The sequence below is a fragment of the Caloenas nicobarica genome, chromosome 16, assembly GCF_036013445.1.
Source record: "Caloenas nicobarica isolate bCalNic1 chromosome 16, bCalNic1.hap1, whole genome shotgun sequence".
Classification (NCBI taxonomy): domain Eukaryota; kingdom Metazoa; phylum Chordata; class Aves; order Columbiformes; family Columbidae; genus Caloenas; species Caloenas nicobarica.
This window is the reverse complement of record NC_088260.1, coordinates 10,404,654-10,424,900: the sequence shown is the minus strand read 5'-3', so window position 1 is coordinate 10,424,900 and position 20,247 is coordinate 10,404,654. Positions and strand designations below refer to the sequence as shown.

Here is a 20,247-nt window from a genome sequence, read left to right as displayed (position 1 = left end):
CAGAGTCCTGGCACCCAGGAGCTACTGCCAAACAAACCCGCGTGGTTTGCAGACGTGCTGCTGGTGCTGCAGTGCTGGAAGCCTAAAGGCTGATCCCTCCGCTCCTGTTTCAATTCACATTTTCATGCAATATATGTTGTAAACGACAAAATACGAATTGAAGTGAGTGACCGGACTTCAGCATTTCAAATAAACAAACTAGTCTTTTGAACTCAGCAACAGCTTCACGGTATCGTCATGTAAACAAATAAAATCCAACGGTATTTCTGGAGAGGAGCAATCTCTTACTACAGCAACTCACATACAGCTGGAGAGACATCAGCTCTTCAATACTGAAACACAAGAGATTTGGAAATCCTCAAGGGGTATATAAACCACCTACATATCAGTTAGTTGAAAAAATTGCCTCTCAGCACAAATATATTTACGACCATATCAACAATGTCAGAAAATGGGTATAGGAACTAACTAAAATTGGAAAATCTCAAGTCTTCCTGCTTGAGAAAAAAAAGCGTCAAGCTAAAGATACTCAAAATGTATTAAGAAAATGAAAAGGGAATGTCACAGTTCTCTAAGCAGCACCTGGAAACCGCTCAGGGGGAAAAATACCCTTCAGGTGCAAATGCGATTTTTTAGCAATCGATATTGCTGAAATTTGGAATTTCAAAACAGATCAGCATATTTGAGTACGACACTTGTTCTGGCCATTCAACTTTCAAGCTAGGCAGCCAGGATACATTTTTAAAGCAGTATTCTGTACAATCAAGGGTGTAAGACAGCTCATATAGAACAGAAGTCTAACTTTCTACAAAGTTATTTCAGTTAACATATTTAATTCATTTCACTTTCAGAACTTTCTTGAAGTTCTTCCCCATACACATACAATGTATATGGAATGCCTTAAAACCATTAGGTACAACCTAAGTTTTGTTCTCCAAATCCTAGATTGTACCTGTAACATTTTTATACCTATCTCAATCAAAAATCTACTTTTTTTCAGCCAGAATACAAACACTTGGAGTCTTAGAAACATTACAAATGTATTGCTTGTGTCCCCCAGAACCATTCTGTCCTTTCCAATTTGGCACTTCTCCTCGGTTTCATCCCTGTTCTGGATTCCCATGTCTCAAAGCCAACTACAAAAATACTGCAGAGGTAAATCCTCCCAATACCTCTGTAATCCCAGAGTTACTTTAAGCAACAGACCAGTCTGAAAATACCAGAGTCCCCTGGGCAGCCAGAGAATACACGCTGTTGTACTGCATTTATATTTCTGCTGATATTTCTTGCTCAGGAACAAAATGCATTCCTAGAAAAGATTTTGTAGTGAACATCCAGATGTTTAACCTCTCTAAAAATAACAGCGCTGACCCTTGGAAGGCTCTTTTAATCCCAGAGCACCTACAGACAAAAGCACTCGCATCAGAACTAGAGGAACATAAAACTCAACTCCAACGAAAGTTAAACTCTGAAAAACGTAGCAAGATGACAAAGGTGCCTCAAATATATTAGCATTTTCTGATGATTGTTAGTTGAAGCACTATACATAAGCCACCTACTAAATTTAGACATAATTCACATTCAGTTTGTCACTGTTTTGATTCCTGTAACTAAAAACTATATGCTATTTTGAGGTCATAATAATATTAAAATGCTATTTCACTTTCACAGCATTATACAGATTTTAACGTACAGAGCGATAAAGTAAAACTGGTAATTTTAAAATACTGCTTAATCATGCGTAATATTTTATTTGAAAACTACTTTTGCATACAAAGTAAAGCACAGTAAGGATGTATAACAGCTACCATAAATTTGAAGTTGTTTTAAAAACACTTTTACTGCTTGGTGTTTGGAGGACTTTTTAAGTTAAGATTTTATGCATGAGCAACTGCATCTTGTCTTTTTGAAATATAAAAAGATAAAATTATCTTAAGCAATGCGTAAGTGATTAGCCTTCACCACCCATGCATAAAGCTGCAAATCAAATACTATAGTCAGAAACAGAAAAGTACATTAAATACATGTCATGCACAGGCATGAATTCCAGAAGTTGATAAAAACAAAGACACAGAATACAGAAGAAATGTGCTGCTGCTTCTGGACGTTCAGAAAGTCATTTTAATACTTGATATTTATAAGTAACATCTACCTGGAACAAACTCATGCTCTATGTGTTACATTAGTAAGAAAAAAACATAATAAAAATCATCTCTGCTCAAATTCATCCTGAGCTACACAACACTCTGGGAAGCATGATTTCAGCCTGCACACAAGTACCAATACCTACTATATGGCCATTTAACTGTCACTTTTGCAGAGCTGCTGGTGTGTGAAAATGTCCAAAGTCTCTGGATGAGAAACAGGAAGAAGCTTTGGAATTTATCGCTATTGAATATTCTTCTTCCCAGATTCCAGCAGTGAAGACCCAAGTGACTGCTTGAGATTTACACCAGAGATCCCAGATCAGCCAGACCAGACTTTTGCAAGCCCAGCAAACGAGGGCTGGAACGATGCTGCTGCAGGACCAGAGCCTGGCTGGAGGAGCTGCCCCACGCAGCACAAACCAGAGCCGGGTCCCATGTCACCATGTCTGGAAGGCAGCAGGGACACACAGACGCACACTAAAGACCTTCCCTTTAGGCTCCTAAGGAAATGAGCAGCAGCTGATGACAAGGCATAAGCTGCTCTAACACTTCACAGGAAGCAAAGCGCAGGATTAAGCAGTTTAAAATCAAACCAGCACAAAGTTTAAGACATTTTTCCTGTCTGTTTCATCTCCTGTATTTTAAGAGAGTTGTAATCAAGGTATCTGAAATGCAAGAAAAAGCAAATAATTATGTAAAAGGAACAATTCTGGGCAACATCTTAATGTGAGAAAGTGACAGATATGATTTCTGGATGAAATAATGAAGAGAACTTTCCTTATTCAGGACTTAACACCGGTCTGTCCAAATATTTTCCTCTAATCTCTCCGGAAATTACTATAACAGCACAGCTCTTGCAAAGCACATTTTCAACAGTGAACTAGTTCTAAAAATACTAAGCACACACAGAGCACACATCTTACGGCAAGGGCTCACATTTATTTGTGATACGCAGGAGATGCTCAGGAGATTGCATTTGTGCACATCGGAGCGAAGTTTTCAGGCAGCAATTAGGACTCGCTGACACCTCAGCAGATGAATGGGAACGTTTCCTTTTCTTTTTAAACTGTTGTGCTCTCTACATAGATTTGTTTGAGTTGTTTGGTGAAAGCTGGATACAGAGGTTATTCGAGTTCTCCTACCTCGGGCATCTGAAGCGCCTCATTTACAAGCCCACGCTGCTACCCAGGGTTTGCATTGTCCCCTGGTCTCTCCATTCAGTTCAGGTATTTATGCAGTCCTAAATTCGGAGCTTAAAATTAAGACGATGTGAATAATCATCCCATCATTTCTGAAGCGTATATGAGTAAGAATTCAATTAATCTAAATAACTTTTGGTTTGTAGTTTGTATTTTCTTTCTCTGATGAATAACTTACCGTGAAGGTAAGAAACACATGGTTTGACACTATTACTACATACAAAACACATACACAACCCAAAATAGTTTTCACCCAATTTAGCTTATGATGAAGCCAGTCTTCATTCTTTTCTCTTTCAACAGCTCCTACTTATTATGTCAACCTGAGAAATCCCGTGGGAAACCACAGACATTACTAAATATTAGGAACTCGGTGGAAGGCAAACGCTGGATTTGAGCAGGAATGTGATGACAAAGACTTTGCTCTAGGCTTCTCTCATGTTTTTGAAAGATAATTTGCTTATCAATTCCTTTTAGGGGGAGAATGACATAGATTCCAGAGATGTAATCATCTGTATGAAATCTTGTTTCACAAAATAGAAACTATGAACCACAATTTCTGCTCCCCTGGGAATGGACGAAGATAAGTATCTAATCGCACAGGTCCTTGACAAAGGAAAGCAGTATCTTTTATTAAGAAGAAAGACTAGAAAAGCACTTTCTCTTTTAACATTAGGCAGCTCATTTTCTCCTGCAGTAGCTGCGCTGTGGGCAGCACTACCCAGGTGCAGACACGGTGCAGCATGAACTACCACAACAGAGACATCTTTCACCCTAATGTCATCAGCAATGTTGATGATTTTCATCTTTTTTTGTATTAAGCAAGAATTAGCAATAAATTTTTCTCAAGACAAGAAAGATTATGCACATTATCCACCACAATTCAGAGAAAATGGAATTGAATTCCTGTTACTTACAACAGGAGGAAAGGAAGAGGCTGAAGTAGCAATCTGGCTTGCGATATGCACCCACAACCTACCCCAGAATTATCATTAGTTTTGGAGCCTCCACGTGTACAACAAAGACACTACCACCAGTGTTCTTCAGTGTTGATACTCCCAGGTGTTGAACACCTCCTAATGCCTGTTTGAACTCCAACCAACACTCAAATAGTCTTCTGGATTTATTACCTACCTCCCAGACTCTGCAATGGCTTCACGTTCATTTCACAATTACAAAGATGGTTCCTTTTGCTTTCCAAGACCTGCGTGAGAAACTCTAAGCACGAAGCTGCCAGTCATCAGCTACTCAGGGAACTCACGGCCTTCCCAGCTTCACGGCTTCGGTACTAAACAGAGGGGTGTCTCGGAATGTGTTTCTCTCTAGTGGAACAAAATCTCATTCAGGGCACAATATTTCTCCTAACCCCATCCCTCCATATGCACCAGACAAAGCAAAGCTCTTCCAAATATGTGGCTCTTCCCTTCTACCTTCAGTACATACATCAGAAGGTTACATGTTTTCATTCATAAATTCTGAGCTACCTTAGCAATAGCTGCTCTATACATTTACAAGACGGATAAATTGAGAGCACAAGTAGGCAGTATGCTCTCCCTGCCCATCTTTCTGTGCTATTCTAACAGTGTCTTAATTAGCAGCATGAATTATTTGCCATGGTAATATGGAAATAATCAAAGCACAGAATGATTATCTCCCTGAAAGTTCAAACACAAAGCACCGGCTACAGACACACCACCTGAGACATAATTAGCAAAAGTCAAACAAAAATACAAGCATCTCTACTGTGTCCAAGCTCAGACTACTGCGCAAGTGAAAAACTCCTTTACAAAACACAGCACAGCTGTATGAATGCTGTGATCCCCCTCATGGGCAGCTAGGAGAAACATACAAAACCAACAGTCCAAGCTAATGCCCCATGGTACAGAAGCTCTTTCTAAAGTTTGCATATACAGGTTATTTAATTTAAAATAAACTTAAAATTAGTGCTTCCAGAGTCAATCGCTCTTTCTCCAGAACAGTTTGGAATAGTCAAGTGACGCTACAAAAGACAGCTCAAGTTTCTGGCATCTTAAACCAGAGGATGTTCTAGAAGAGCAGAAATATTTCTCTTTATAATTAGCAAACAAACCAAACAATCTGAAGTGTCAGAATAAACAAATAAGCCAGCAAAAGCATCACAGAATTGCCCAGAGCTAACTGTCCATACAGACAAGTTTAATGACTAGTTACATGAATTTCTTTTTAAGGACTGTCCTTTAGCAGCCAACATTGTATTTTTTTTTTGCTAATACTAATGATCTGTAACACCGCTTGTGTTTTCTAAGAGACAAGTACTTCACAGTAATGAGTCCAAGAAGTGATATAACAGAAATACTTTCAGCTTGAGCATACGCGATGCAAAGCTGCTATTTAGACAAAATGTCGGACTAACGGCTACATCCCAGACTGAACCGAGGACCCAGGTTCAGGAGCACGTACCAGCTCAGAACTCCCATTTACACTAGAGAGATGCAATATGTGTTAGTGTGAAAATTACTCTTACAGAACATAACCGCTTCTTCATAAGCAAAGCAGGTAACGGATTACGTTGCCATCAAATTCTGCTGAGATCACAGACTTCCAATTCTCTCTTATCGTCACAAAAACAACAACATGGATCTTACATCCAACCAACACGGTCATGTAGACAATTTCTCAGCTGCTCCCTTCACATTTTCTACTGAAGAGAGTTTTTTTACCTTTCCAGCAGGGAAAGCACAGCTCGGCTGGGCAGCAAGGAGGTTTTGTAGCTGATCGAAACCAGAGCAACACCTTGCAAGGAACTGGGGAACCGCAGCGCTCACCACATGGCCACAGGAATACAACTGGGTTTGAACCCCACACACCCCACCTCACATTGATGGGATCTTTCTTCTTGGGGAGAGAGAGCCCCGACTTGGGAACGGTTGGTCACCTTCCTAATGGCACAATGAAAAGCAGGTTCTGGTACATCTCTGGTGCATCTATACCGTAACAAAAAGATTTAGAAAAATGAGTTTTGTTACAAAAATTGCAAATGGTTTTAGAGAGTTGTGCAGGATTTTTATTACCATTCAGCCTTTTGTTCCCCACTTGCCATGTAACAGAAACAGGGGGGTTTCTTTGGTAACACAAGAATTAAAATTAAAAAAAAAAAAAAAGCTTAGTTGCAAACATGGTAAAAATTTAACTGAGGACGCCCCCCATCATCAAGAAAATGTCAACTTAGCATTGATTTCTAAAAACATCTTGACATAACCAAGACACTGGTAGTTAAAAAGCAAATTTTGTTTCCAAAATAAACGTGCTATGAAGTTCTATTACTTGGGTTTTTAGCGGAGGTGTCCACAACCTTACGAAAATCTAAATACTTGCTTAATTTTACAGTGTTGAATAGATTGCATGAAAAAAATATGGGACATCACTCCCCTGATAACACACAGTACTTTCTAAAAACCATGAATTCACATCATTCCTACAACTACTTCTAAATTATTTCCTTTGTTCCTCTCTCTTGCACAAATTGCCAGCAAAAGAATTAATAAGCCAGCGAAATGGAGGATAAGTTGAATCTCCTCAGATGATTTGGACCATTATGCAGTGTCCAGAGGGGTCAGGAGATTCTGTTATCTTACTTCAACAAACAGGTCTAAATTTTGAAAGACTGTGGCACTGCAGCCTTTCCAAATTAGTCATATAGATCCTATTAATAAATTACAGTGGAGATCTGGAACTCTGTTCATCCAAAGCTACCCATTTCCTATGCAGTACCAAGATACAGGATGTTCAACAGCAAGTTTCCTAATAGCATGGAAAAATTCCATTACAAAAAACTTCCAATAGTTAAACTATAAACAGTAAATTCAAGGCTACTATTAGTCACAAGGGATAACAAATTTTCACACTTTACCATAATGAAAGGAAACTATATAAGTGTTTTCCAGAACTGAAGCAATAATTTGTTTGAACAAGGTTCCAGACAATTGAGTCTCTAACATAAGAAAACACAGCCTGTCTTTTAGTAATGCAATTCAGCCTCGTCCCAGACGCTGTCAGCCATCCAAGCCCAGACATGGCTTTCTTCCGAATAGGTTGTTCAAGATAAATACTCTATAAAACTAACAACTCCATCTTCCTCCTCTTACAGTGCTACTACTCGAGTATTCAACATCTTCCGAAGAGCAAGGGCTAAGTTCATTTAACGTGCAACTGAGCCAATGTACATCATCCCTGCCATATTTACCATCATTCAACCACGTGCATAATATTATGGTTGTCATGGTGCCAGCAAGCAGTTTAAAAAAGGGCAACGACAGAAGAAAGAAGATTAATTATGTGGCAGAAAGAAAGGGCTCTCAGGATATGCAGGGAAATTTCTGCCCATCCGTTAGCTTGCAGTATTCTGCAAGAGAAAAGGCAGCGCCAAGGGCAGAGCCCCAGGCACCGCTGCTGCGCTCAGACTGTCCTGCAGCCCCAGCCAGCGCGGGTTCTGCGCCTCCTGTGCGCTGCACCAAGAGCGAACCAGGCAGCCCACGGCCCAGAACACAAATAACCCAGCACCAGAGACCAGAGCTGTCTGGGCTTTGAGAACCTAATAACAGATGTCACCTGGTAAATCTTACTGTAAAGCACTGTGAGATACATATGTAATCATTTTGGCAGCTTTGCTTGGACAGGAAATAACACACTGAGCAAAAAGAATATGTAAATATTTAAGACAATAAATCTTACCCAATCTGTAATAAGCTGACTTCTGGGAGGCAGAGTCAGGTAACTAAAATTAAAAAGGTCAGACCAGCGTAAGAGCAGTATTTCCATCTGAAGCAACACAGACAAGAACACGCAGAAAAAGCACAGCAGGTTTCCTAACAAGCACACAAAGGAATACTACTACTCAGTGCTATATTTGATCTCATCCAGAAGCTAAAACCAGAAGATGAAGTTGGTTCTCTGCTACGTGTACAGCTTCACTCAACACATGCATTATGCTGGAGAGTCCACCTTGAGCGGTCTAACTTGCTCTCAAAGTATTACCTAAAAGCATTCTGTGCATACACTTGGTTAACTTATTTTCCTCGTGACCAGCTCCATCCTTTAGCATCGGGCTCTCGCTCCAGCCCTGCTCCTCGCTTTGCACAGGCTTTCCGAGGCTGTCATCAAAGCTTCACTCCAGGACAGCAAAGTGCCCCAGATCACTATAAATCTGTGCCCAGCTCTGGATTTTGTCAACACATCGAGATCCAGCTGTGCAGATATTCTGCTGCTAACCCTGTTCTAACTATCTGGAGTAATAAAAGAGGTGTTTATTCACATTCACGAGGTTTCCTTCTGTAAATGATAGAGCTGATCCAGCAGGGAACTGTGATGGCAGAACAGGCTGCAAACCCCACCTCTTCAGTAAGTCACTGCCTCCTCATAAAGAAAATGCACCAGTTGAAGCTTTGCAGTGGTTCAGAGACTGAGAAAGTGCAAGAAGCTTTGCCCCAGAACCATCCGACTGGTTTATCTGTGAGATACAGGTGTTTTGGTAACAGGCATTACAGAAAACCTTAATGCACATATGCAGGCACTACTGGGAAGAATTAATTACATTAAATCCTAGAACAGGTCCCAGGAACATACCCTATCAGAGATCTCAGGATCTCTACCTTTTGCAACAACTAAGTATCATCGCTTTGTAGTTTACACAGATTCAAAAATGCAGCTGGACAAACCCATGGAAGAACACTCAAACACCTAATGTACAAACACACTGAGTCCTCTCAGATTTGGAAGATATCGATCTCAATGCTGCATTGCATCCCAGACAAAACACATCTTTCCACCCCAGTACAAAACACATTTTTTCTCATTTCTAGATTTAACTTCCACAGCGATTCCCATACTTAAATTCCAAATGTGCAGAGTATCTTGATTCTCTCTCTTTTTTAAGATATCAAAATGTAGTAGATTCTCCAATCAGAAAAAGGTTGTTTGTTTTTATCACTAAAATGAGGAAAGAGGACGTTATCTCATCTTTACTGACTCTACCACTGACTTAAAAAACAAAACAAAACCACACCTCATATCTTTGACATTTAGGCCAGTATGTTATTGATTATGTGCTTGGAAATCCAAACTCTTTTTTGCAATGTATTCAGAAGTCAGATAAAAAAATAAAACTAATGACTAAGAGTTTAATCAAAGCATTTAACAATCAGGCCTCACCAACAAGTCAAAACCAAACTCAAATTCATCCATATGACCTTGTCATACAGAAAGAGCAGCTCTGAGTGCTATTGACGAGTTGACTTACCCACACAGTACAGGATTATAATATTTACTTCATCACAACATGCCTGGATAGAATTAAACACTGTTTTCATAAAAATTCCATAGAAGAATGAGTTAGCACGAAACTGTGAATCTTGAGTGACAATGCTGAAAGCATATTCCCGTATGAATCAAAGCTATCGGGTAGTCAGTCTGCCTCACCAGAGTTAAGCAGCTTTCATCGTCCGAGTCTCTAGCAAGACAAAATAATGTTGTCAGATGATGGCTGGTGAGATTCTGAAGCAAATGTGACTATTCACAATTGCACAAAGTGAAAGAAGGGATACAGCTGGCATGAAAATGCAAAATACAGCCCATCAAAGCAGACACCCTGGTTTTGCTATCTCCAATTAAGAGAGATACAAACTCAAAACAAAGAAAAAAGGTCTTGACAGCAACAAATGTGGCCACTGTAGAGCCAAACACACCACATTTATCGGAGAAGTTGTCCTGTGGCAGATGGACAGGGCCTGACCCCCAAGTGCAAGAGACCAGGGGACATTGATACACTGGAGTGTCAGGCCTAAGGCAGCAGCTTCAGTTCCAGGTACAAAAAACAAGCAGCAGAAGAACAGACGGAGACTTTTTTCCAACAAATTCTAGCCCAAATATCTAAAAATCTTCATTTGTGACAACAACAAAAAGTAGGAACATTCTTTAGAGAGGGTGCTTTCGGAATCTTATGAAACTTCTTCCAGTAAAGCACCCTGCAGAGAAATATTTCTGTTTTACAGCAGACTTTTTTCATCTTTTGATTTAGCTTTAAGGTAGTTCTTTTTTATGTTCCATCTGCAAAAACATAACATAATAAAGAGAAAGACAACTAGCTGGAAAACTAACATTGGGGTTCTTGTAAGGCACTTAAATATGATAAAGAGGTTCTTTCTGTTCTGTACCATCTGTAACTGCTTACAGCTGCATCTGCTTTAGAAGTAGTCAAGTTAGCAGAAAAAAGAGTCCAGCTCTTCACTATTTAGCTTTAAAGTTTCCTTTCCTGCGAGAGAGGAAAAAAAAAAAGCTCTTTAAACTATTTTCAACATAAAGCTTAATTAGATTCTATTCTTCATCTTCAAAACCCTGCAGAGATCATAACACTCCCCACGAGAGCTTTTAGCCCTTTTGTGATAACTTCTCAGAGCAGCTATTCAAGTGGAGGTTTAGGATGAGCCACCTCAAGAAGAGTTCACAGAGCACATCATCTTTCCTCCAGCAAACAGACCAATCTGGACTGCTAAGAGGGACCAGAATGACCTCTCAACATCAAACCTAGAAAGCAAGACACAGCCGTACCTCGCCAGTCTGCACTACAGGCTACAGAAATCCATATAATCCAGCCCTGTTTGCCTCCTGCTGTTTCACCAACCTCACCTTTAGCTAACAGTCACCTGGGAAATAGGGTTCCCATTGACTAAATAAGTCAAAGTCATGCTACACCTATTTTATCTTGCGAAATGGGTCTGACACCGATGATGGTGACATAAATCACAACTGTAGCCTTGAACGTGGTAAATTTATACTCATAAAAATTGTCCTTTGTATAACAACATACCATTCAGCTTTGGTCTCATACACCCAATGTATCTGTACCAACAGCTGGTTGATCCTAATTATAATGATCATTCAGAATTCATTGTTGCATTTCTACCCACCTCAAAAGTTTGCAAATAAATTTAAATCAAGTTTTACACTGGAGCTAGCTAGAAGAAGGGACGGCAGACTGCTAAGTGCCACAGATACCAGAACAGCGCAGCAGAACAGTCATGACCCAGCTGCTGTGTTCACCTCTGTCCCGCTAATTGCACTGCCACAGAGCTCAGCAATTTTGTAACACTCGCTCTTGCCCAAGCTATGCTAGCTCAAGTAAACTGAATTTATTAATCCAAGTAACTACTGAAATCAAAATAACTCCTGAGGATGTATATGTGCTACAAGCTTAACCTGTGTGGAGAACCCCCCTGCGCATCACTGCTGCGGACAGGTGCACCCAATCTACCGCTTCATTTTTTTGTACCACCTGAAACTGGGCTGCCCCATGCACCCCCCCACACAGCACTTGTGCTTTTCTAGCATGAAGTTGCTATTTGTAGTACTACTGACATAAGAAAATAGTGTAAGCAAAGAGTTCCCAAACTTCTGTGATTCAGTGGAACACTAGCAACTCCTAACATTTCTGTTGTTCTCTCTAAACTTCTGACAAACTTTTAAAGTTATTTAAAATTATGTATCGTGGCAAATTTACCAGAAGTTCTCTTCTGGCTAGTTGATAGATGAACGAAAGAACTTTTTAAAGATACCTCTGTCCAAAACCAACAGAGTCCATAGGAACGGAGAAGTAAATTTGGGCCTTTGAGACAGAAAGTGGGGAGCAGAAAAGCACTGACCGAGTAGAACTGATTGGTAACACCAGATGACTGGAGGGGGCTCGGCTTTAAAAGTTCACACTGCACAGCACATTCTTTTTCTTTTAGCAGCTGGACTGAAGAATAATCTAGATTTGAGCCTATTTCTGCAGGTAAGCTTGCCAACTCATGCCTAAAGTTGGAGACTAAGTGTGTGAACAGAGGGTGGAACCCCCAGGTCTCCCCACAGCACCTCTGCTGCGGAGCCGCCCGCACGAACGCGGCCGAGGCCTAAAAATGGAAGAGAATCTTTTCCCAGTCTCCAGCGACATACCCGTGCTGCATGGGAAAATGCTTTCTTGGGTCAAAAGCCCATGAGCCAGCTACAGGAACTAAAAGAAGAATATCCCAACCCAACAACAGCAGAAAATACTGCTTTCAGAAGGAAGAAGGAAAGGAGAAATGAGAGTCAAACGCCATCATTTTTCTTTCAGATGCCACTGGTTAGGGAAAATGCCACCACGTATAAACTGTAAGGTGTTATTATACTGCTCCAAATCCTACATGGGCAACTTCAGCAAAAAGGGAGGCACCTTAAGCACAAGATTGTGCAAAAGAGAATAATTTTCTTAGTGCACTCTACTTCAGGACACCAGCTGTGATGATTTTAAAGAACTTCTGTTCTGACATCCTGAAAAAAAGTCATTCCACCCTTAAACCCTGTCCTCACATAAGCAAAGCACAAGGATTGTCACATTTAATATATTTATTGGTCTGAATAGTTATTGTAGGATGTTAAAACATTGTTCTGGTTTAATTGATTAGTTATCAGTTACAGAATATCTTTCCAGAAGGTCAGCAGAACATTCCGACTGTCTGACACCCCATCTATACCATGTCACCTAATGTGACAGGCAGATGGGGGGTATCCAAGGGAATTTGAGACCTGAGGCTTAGACCTGGCCCTGAAAAGAAATACTCAACAGAATCAAATAATGAAGATGACAGCACAACAGCTACACAATTAATCGAGTCCAGGATAATGTCATCATGATGGTTCTAGAGGACAAAGCCACACTTGACGTACGGTGAGAGCTGAGTCTGTCCGGATGGCCCGTGAGAGAGCCCTGGTCTGGCAGATCAGAGCATTTCGAGCATAGACACCTCTTGGAAAACGCGTAGGAGAAAGGATCATCAACATCCTTGCAAGAATTAAAGAGGGAGAAAGGGGATCAGGAAGTGTTGCAATGCCGCATATGCTCCATTAATGTTACTAAATCATCACCTTTCAAAGTCAGTTTGGTTGCCTGGATCCAGTTCAGCCAGCACAGTAGCTGGTGCTTCACTTTGCTCAACCCACATAACTGGCTAAATGGTTTCAAATTTTAATCTTCATCGGTTACACTAAAGCAATGTAGCACCAAAAAGGAAATGTGTACAATGGTTTTTTTCTACCAATTTCACCCTTGTTTTTTCCTGGAAACTTTACTCAGACATCACTAGAATGAAATTAGACTGACTAAATGGCTTGTGTCAATTATTTGCTTTTACAGTATATTACGACGCTTTGAGTTGTCATAAAATGTCAAAGGGCAACAAAGATGGTGGCGCTTATGCCTGAGATGTTGATACATCACATAACCAAATTAATGAAATAACATACCTGAGATACTAAAACAAACAAACAAACAAAACCAAACAACAATAACAAAAACTCACACAACAGAATCCATTCTGCTTTTCTTCCAAATTTTAGGAAATCAAAATCGCTGTATTTTAAAAAGCACGACGCATATTTCAAAGTACTTCTTGTAGGAATATTTCATAAGTACACTTTTTTTGGCATTGTTTCAGTGACAATAGATTTCAGCACCTGAATCCAGTACTTAAAACTGTGGCATGCACCAAAACACATCTAATCTCAGAAGATTTTACAATCCTCAATTAATTTGGCCTGTCTGGTGGTCTCCACACAATTCCTCAAATTCCACCCGCATCAGGTTGCTTAACTCATACCAGAATCCCAAAGTGCACAAAATAAGCAATGACTTTATTGGATCACACTCTTCAATAGAAGAAAGATGCTCTCAGGTTCATCAAACCTGACACAAAACACAAGCAGTGATAATGGCAGATCCACATACCTGACAGCTCGCTCACCTACGACTCACATCTTCTGTTAGTGGGAATTTGAACTTTCATGTCTAGAAAAGCAGCCTGAGCTGCTCCCACAGACTACAGCCCCTTCGGGATTCCAAACAACGTTTTTATCACGGCAGCAAGCAGAAGCCGGGTCCCCACCAATCCCAAATTAGAATTTTGATCATTAGCACAAAAAGGCATGCTTGCTCCCTGGCCCAGCAAATATTTGCAGTATTCCATATGAAACGACACAGATTTAAAAGGACACACAAAGCTCAGCCTCTGAACAGCACATGGTTTGGCGATGCGAGCGCTGCCCTGGAAGGTGAGAGATGCAAGGTCAGAAATCCTGGGGGATGGAACCGATCTCCTGTATCCTGAGTTCTCTAATCACCAGGTACAAAGCAAGGAACCGGCAACTGCTGCCGCCACAATATCCTGAAAGGCTGAAGGCAGAACTGACAGAAACCTTAATGAAAACAGGTCGTGCACACCAGCCCCCAAGAAAACACTGGTTTATGTTCTTCACTTCAAATTTTTCTTAATGAGTTACTAAGATATTAGCAAATACAGCCTTTGCATTCAAGCAGGATTTTTTTTCCCCCCTTTCCTAATCAGTCATTGAATATATGTACATTCAAGCAACCGTAAACTTCGACTAACCCCATGCTCTTTGCCTTATTTGTCTTTCAGGCCAGTGCTGCAGCCAGTCCCTGCCTACATGACACACAGTCTGATAGCAAAAGCTACAGGGAGGATAACAAAGGGGAGTGAGACTGGTACTGAAAGACAAACATATTTACTATAAACTGATATTCTCAAATTTACTGAGACGTAAGTCACTTTTCCGATGACAGATACACATGCACATTCATACAATGACATTCTTGTCCTCAGGAGGCTTCTAACAATTGTTAAAATGGAATGTGGCCGGTAATTTCAGTTCCTGAAAAATGTTAAGATTAAAGGCCAAACTCCATGTTTGTATGCCAGGATTTCACAAAAGATTTTAGACAGTATGCACAACAGAATTTCATCTACATGCTTTGCAATCTTTCACTTAAAAAGTACAATACTTTGAAAATTTGGGAGAATTACTTGGGGTTTTTTTCTGTTGTAAACTGCCTCCTATCCTCAAAACACCTAAATTAGTCAGTTAAGGTCTCTCAACCTGAACTGAGCAAAGCAAGTAAAAAAACTTGAATGCAAAAAAAATATTTTGCTAGTACTTGACAAGTTCTGTCAACAAGCTGTAGCTTCTCTTACCCCCTGCCCTCCCACAAACACATCCAATCCAGCCGACCAAGGCTTCAGAGCATGACCTCCGTCTGCTGGGAGAGACTGGCTTCTAATTCACGGCAGGAGCACCTTACATGCTTAAATGCTCCGAATCTAGAAAGACTTCTAACACCAACCGCTTTGAATGCTCCCAGGACCAAGGGCTGCATTGTACATTTACACGTATTCCAGAACCCAGTAGCTTTATTGATCACTCTGACACATCATTAGACTTAATTTCCACACCCTTTGCATTACGCAGAGAAGTTTCTAAATATATCACCATTTCACTCATCAAACATTTGATGGCTAACACAAGAATCATTCCGCTGATTAAAACATTTTAGAGGGAGTTCAGTTGTTTGTAAGATTAGTGACTCAATACAGTAGCTTCTTTTTTTGTTCTTAGTTCACCCTTCCAGTCTGTCTCCTAATCATCACCCTGACAGGACATGCATGCGTTGCAATCCATGTTACTCTTATACAATGCTCTGGGAAAGGAAAAATTAAAAATATAGTGGGTTTTGGTGCAGAACTCTCCTTCTCCTTCTCTCTTCGCATACGAAGGAAGCTGTGAAAATCTTTTGTGCATTCAAAGGGAAAAAATAAAGAACAAAGCAATCTCTATTGCCAGACTGGGCAATAGTAAAAAGGGAGGGGGTGTTACATCAGGCCTCGAAAAACACTAAACACCTACTAACTGAAGATAAACAACATATGCACGCTGCTGTGCCCTCTAAATAGGATCTGGCGCAAAAATCTCACCACGAGGTGCTAGAAATTAAGGAAAGACCATGTATTTCACGGTCATGATGTAGGTCCTGCTGCTCCCATATTCATCTGCTGTAATACTCCCAACATCTTGGTGCCTGAAGACAAAACACTTGGTATTTACTAACCTCTTACTCACACACATATACATTGGTGATGGGCAAACAGTTCTTCCCATATTTATTCCCTCCTCTGTTGTAGCAGGAACTGTTGTCACTCTCCAGTCCCATTTCCTTGCTGGAGCGCAGACAGGAAAGGGAAAATGGGTATCCCACCACCTCTTTCCTCTCCCAATCCATTCCACTCACACAAAATTCATTTCAGCTCTCATTTAATTTAGAAAATCATGAGCAACGTTGCGATGCAGCCATCACCTTCTTCTGTGGCTTGCAGATTCGAGTAATAGCAGAATAATACATATGTCTCATAACTTCCTTCTGTTATGGCAGGTACTTGACAAAGACAGTTTATTTACTACTGACGAGCATTGTATTCAAAAACTTTAAAAAAAAAAAAAGCATATTCTTTGAAAGAGCATTTCCACCTGGCACTTATCCCACACTTCACATTAAAATTAGTTTTTCCAGGATAACAGTATTCAGTTTTATCAGCAAAATTCTCAGTAGATCTTCCTTTCAGGGATAACACACCTATATCTGAAATACTGGGTCAGTAAGACTATTTAAGACATTAAAAAAGAGGTAAATAGAAGTACAGATGGCTATAGGTGTGGGCATTACTGAAGGAAAAGAGAAGAGGTCGTCGCAAGAAATAACTCACAAGAATAGTGACAAAAAGACAACTGATGTATTTATGAAAGGGATGGAGAAAAAGCATAAGTACCTTCTCATAGTGTCTTGATAAAAGAAAGGAATTGAAATCAATTTAATTTGGTAATTAAAAGGAAAACATAAACCCATCTTAAAATCTCAGATTTACATTTACAAAACAATAAATATAGCAAAATTAGTATTAGTTCTCATCTCTTCAAAACATCATTTACAGAGACATCAATCACTGAAAGAAGCCCCATTTTGAGTAAGTGTTTGACGATGCTGATGTCCAGGAATCACAGCTTGCAGGTGTATTTTTTCAAGGTATTTCTAGCACATCTGAGACAATTAAAAAAAAAATCAAATGCAAAAGAAACCTTTATCATATCTTATGAAGTTACAGTCATTCTACAATACATGTTGACAGTTACGCACAAAAAGATGCATAATCAAGCCTTACACTCCCGGACAAAAGGGACACACTCATGTGGCCAGGAACGAATTTACATCTATACAAATATAAGTACGTGAAAGGATTTCTCTTAATGTCAAATGATGTATTTTCAGATGTCAAACAAGGTGTCTGCACAGCAGCTGGACACACACGGAGGAGCACGGAAAGTGCTCCTTCTGAGAACGCAGCCTCTGCAACGCAGAACAAGGACCAGGCCCAGCAAGCAGACCGGACACGACCTGCCAGCTCCCAAATGTGCAGCTGCACCCAGTGCTGGACACAGCTCTGTACAGCTCTTCTGTACACAAGTACAGGTTTCCTCAGCTGACAACATGCGCATTTTTCCTAAAAGCACTAAAGCACTAGCCAATTTTATGCTCAGCTGCATTACCATAATTAAAAATAAACAAACACAAGATTGTTGCTAGAAGTGTAAGTAATTAAACATGCACCCACAGAGAAGAGTGCACAAGTTCTAGAACAGCGCTCCTTAGTCTGAAACTGGATTTTTGCTCTTTCTGTAGCTTCCAGACAACGCTGACCACAGGTCAAAATGCGAGGTGACAGAAACCTCAAAAACATGAGGACGCATTAGTGAATACAGACACAAAATTACAGTGTTTTGAGATGTCTCAAATCCTTGTTCTGTTACAACCTCAATATTGTACGAAAGAACTACCATTCTTGGGATCCATCAAGGAAGTAACAAAGAACAACTTAAATCTCAACTTCATTCCCCTAAAATACGCAACCTAAAGCAGCTTTAATCCTCCTCCTGGCCTCTTTAGAATACTGTAGTAAAGACAGGCATTCAAAAAAGCAAGGGAGGTAAAGATCAAAATAATGTACAGTTGACATTTTTTTCATTTAGTATTTTTTAAAAAGCTGACAAATCCCGGAGTAGTTTATGAATTTATAATTTCATTCTGTAATTAAAACTCACTGAGACAACAGGTCACCAGACACATCTAACTGAACTACTTTTAACTGCCTAAATCTGTACCAACATTCACTTACTGTAAAACTTTAAGTCAAAGAATTCGTCTTTTTACTGTTGTTTTAAAGCAGAGCAGATCACTGCCTGAACTGAGCTCGTGAAACAAAATAAGAACATCTAAAAAGCAAATGACCAATAGGTGTATTGGTTCTTGACAGAGAAGTGACGGAAGATGGGAGAAGGGGCTGCCAGAGCCTCAACCTGTGGCACAATAGAAATTCCCACTGGGTTCCAAGTTTTGAAAAAACAATGGGAAAGATTACCAGAACCATTCAGAATAGCATCATTCTTTGTATATACAATCCCTTCTTCACATTCAGCACACGCCAAGGTCAAAAGCTAAGATTTAAGTCATTTTTAACATGGATATCATGACTTTCTTCAACAAATGTAAGGAACAACTGTGGTTGATAACACTGGAATGGATTTTAAAATGCAGTAAGAGTATCGCAAATTGCTGCAGCAGTCAGGTCAATAGAGCTGATGCACAGGTAAATTATTTGAGATATTTTCATTGTGATCCATGACAACACAAAAAAAAACCCCAAAAACCAAAATTACATGAAGAAACCGAACCCTGTCTCTCTGATCCACTGCCAGCTAGGCCCGAGACAGTGTCAGGACATAGAAACAAATGCCCTCTACTTTCATTTGCCACACTTCACGTCTTCCCACAGGAACTGGTCTCTTCCTCCTCATTCTATTTCCTGTACACAGAACAAGCCCATTGTCACCAGGTGAAAACACAGACACATGCCACTGACCGAGCAGCCTGGCCTGACACCAGCCTCCCTCTGGGCAGAGGGCTCCCCGGCAGCCCCACGAAGGCGGGAGCAGGTGCTGTCCCCGCTCCGGGCCCGGGCCCGCCGAGCGCCGGCCGTGGCCGTGCAGAGCCCCCTCCCCGAGGAGCCGCCGGGCGGAGGATGAGCAGCCACAGCGCTGCCCACGGCGATCCCCTCCGCCCCGGCTGCCAGCGGGGGGGATCCTCACCGCCCGGCCGCCCCATCCCCTCGCTGCACGACGTCCCTCCGCCCCGATCCCTCCCCCCCAGCCGCGCTTCCACCTCGGGCCGCAGCCCCTCGGCCGCCAGCTCCTTTCTGCCCCAGCCCCCACGGCGCCCAGGGCCGGGGCGCCGCCCGCACACCCCCAGCACCCGCGCCCCCCTCCCGCTCGGGACCCGCTGGCCCCCGGGCCGGCCGGAAGGAGGCCGGGCCGGAACACCCCCCGCGGCCGGCCCGGCCCGGCCCTCGCCGGAGCCGCCCCCCCCCCGGCGCGGCCCGCAGCGCCGGCCCCTGCCCGCGGCTCACCAGGAGTAGGTCTGCTCCGCCATGGCTGCGGCTGGGCGGCCGGCCGGCTGGGCTGTGCGGGGCGGCCGGGCCCCCGGCTCCTCCTCCGCCTCCTTCTCCGCCTCCTCCTCCGCCTCGCGGGCTCCGGGGCTCAGTGGCGGCCCCGCTGCGGCTCCCGGCCCAACATGGCGGCGGCTGTGAGGAGGGAGGGGAGCGAAGGGGGGGTCCCCGCCCGGGCGGGGATGGCGGAGAGGGCGATGGTGGTAGCGGGGAGGGCGGAGGCTCAGCAGCCGCGACGCGGGGCCGCGCTGGGGCGCCGGCTGGGCCTCATGGCCGGCGAGGCGGCGGCGGCGGCGGCGGCGAGGGGCGGGGCGGGCGGGGAGGCGGCGGCACCCGGCGGGCAGCCCGGCCCAGCCCAGCCCAGCCCGGCCCAGGCCGCGCCGCGTCCCCGCGCTCGCGCACGGCGAGGGGCGGGGCCGCGCCGGCGGGAGGCGGAGCCGAGCCGCGCGCGAGGTCACGTGCCCACAACACGCTCACGTGCTGCCGTCGCCGGCCGCGCGCAGGCGCCGT

General features: G+C 42.4%; 1 protein-coding gene across 1 annotated transcript in view; it reads right to left on the bottom strand.

Annotated features, from left to right (window-relative positions):
- The window catches only part of SPPL3 (signal peptide peptidase like 3), a 57,604-nt gene extending 37,594 nt beyond the window's left edge, over positions 1-20,010 (bottom strand). The window contains exon 1 of the mRNA XM_065646112.1: positions 19,699-20,010. Coding sequence (XP_065502184.1) covers positions 19,699-19,721 — 23 coding nt within the window. The 5' untranslated portion in view covers positions 19,722-20,010. The remainder of the gene's footprint in view (positions 1-19,698) is intronic.
- Between the last annotated feature and the right edge of the window lie 237 nt (positions 20,011-20,247).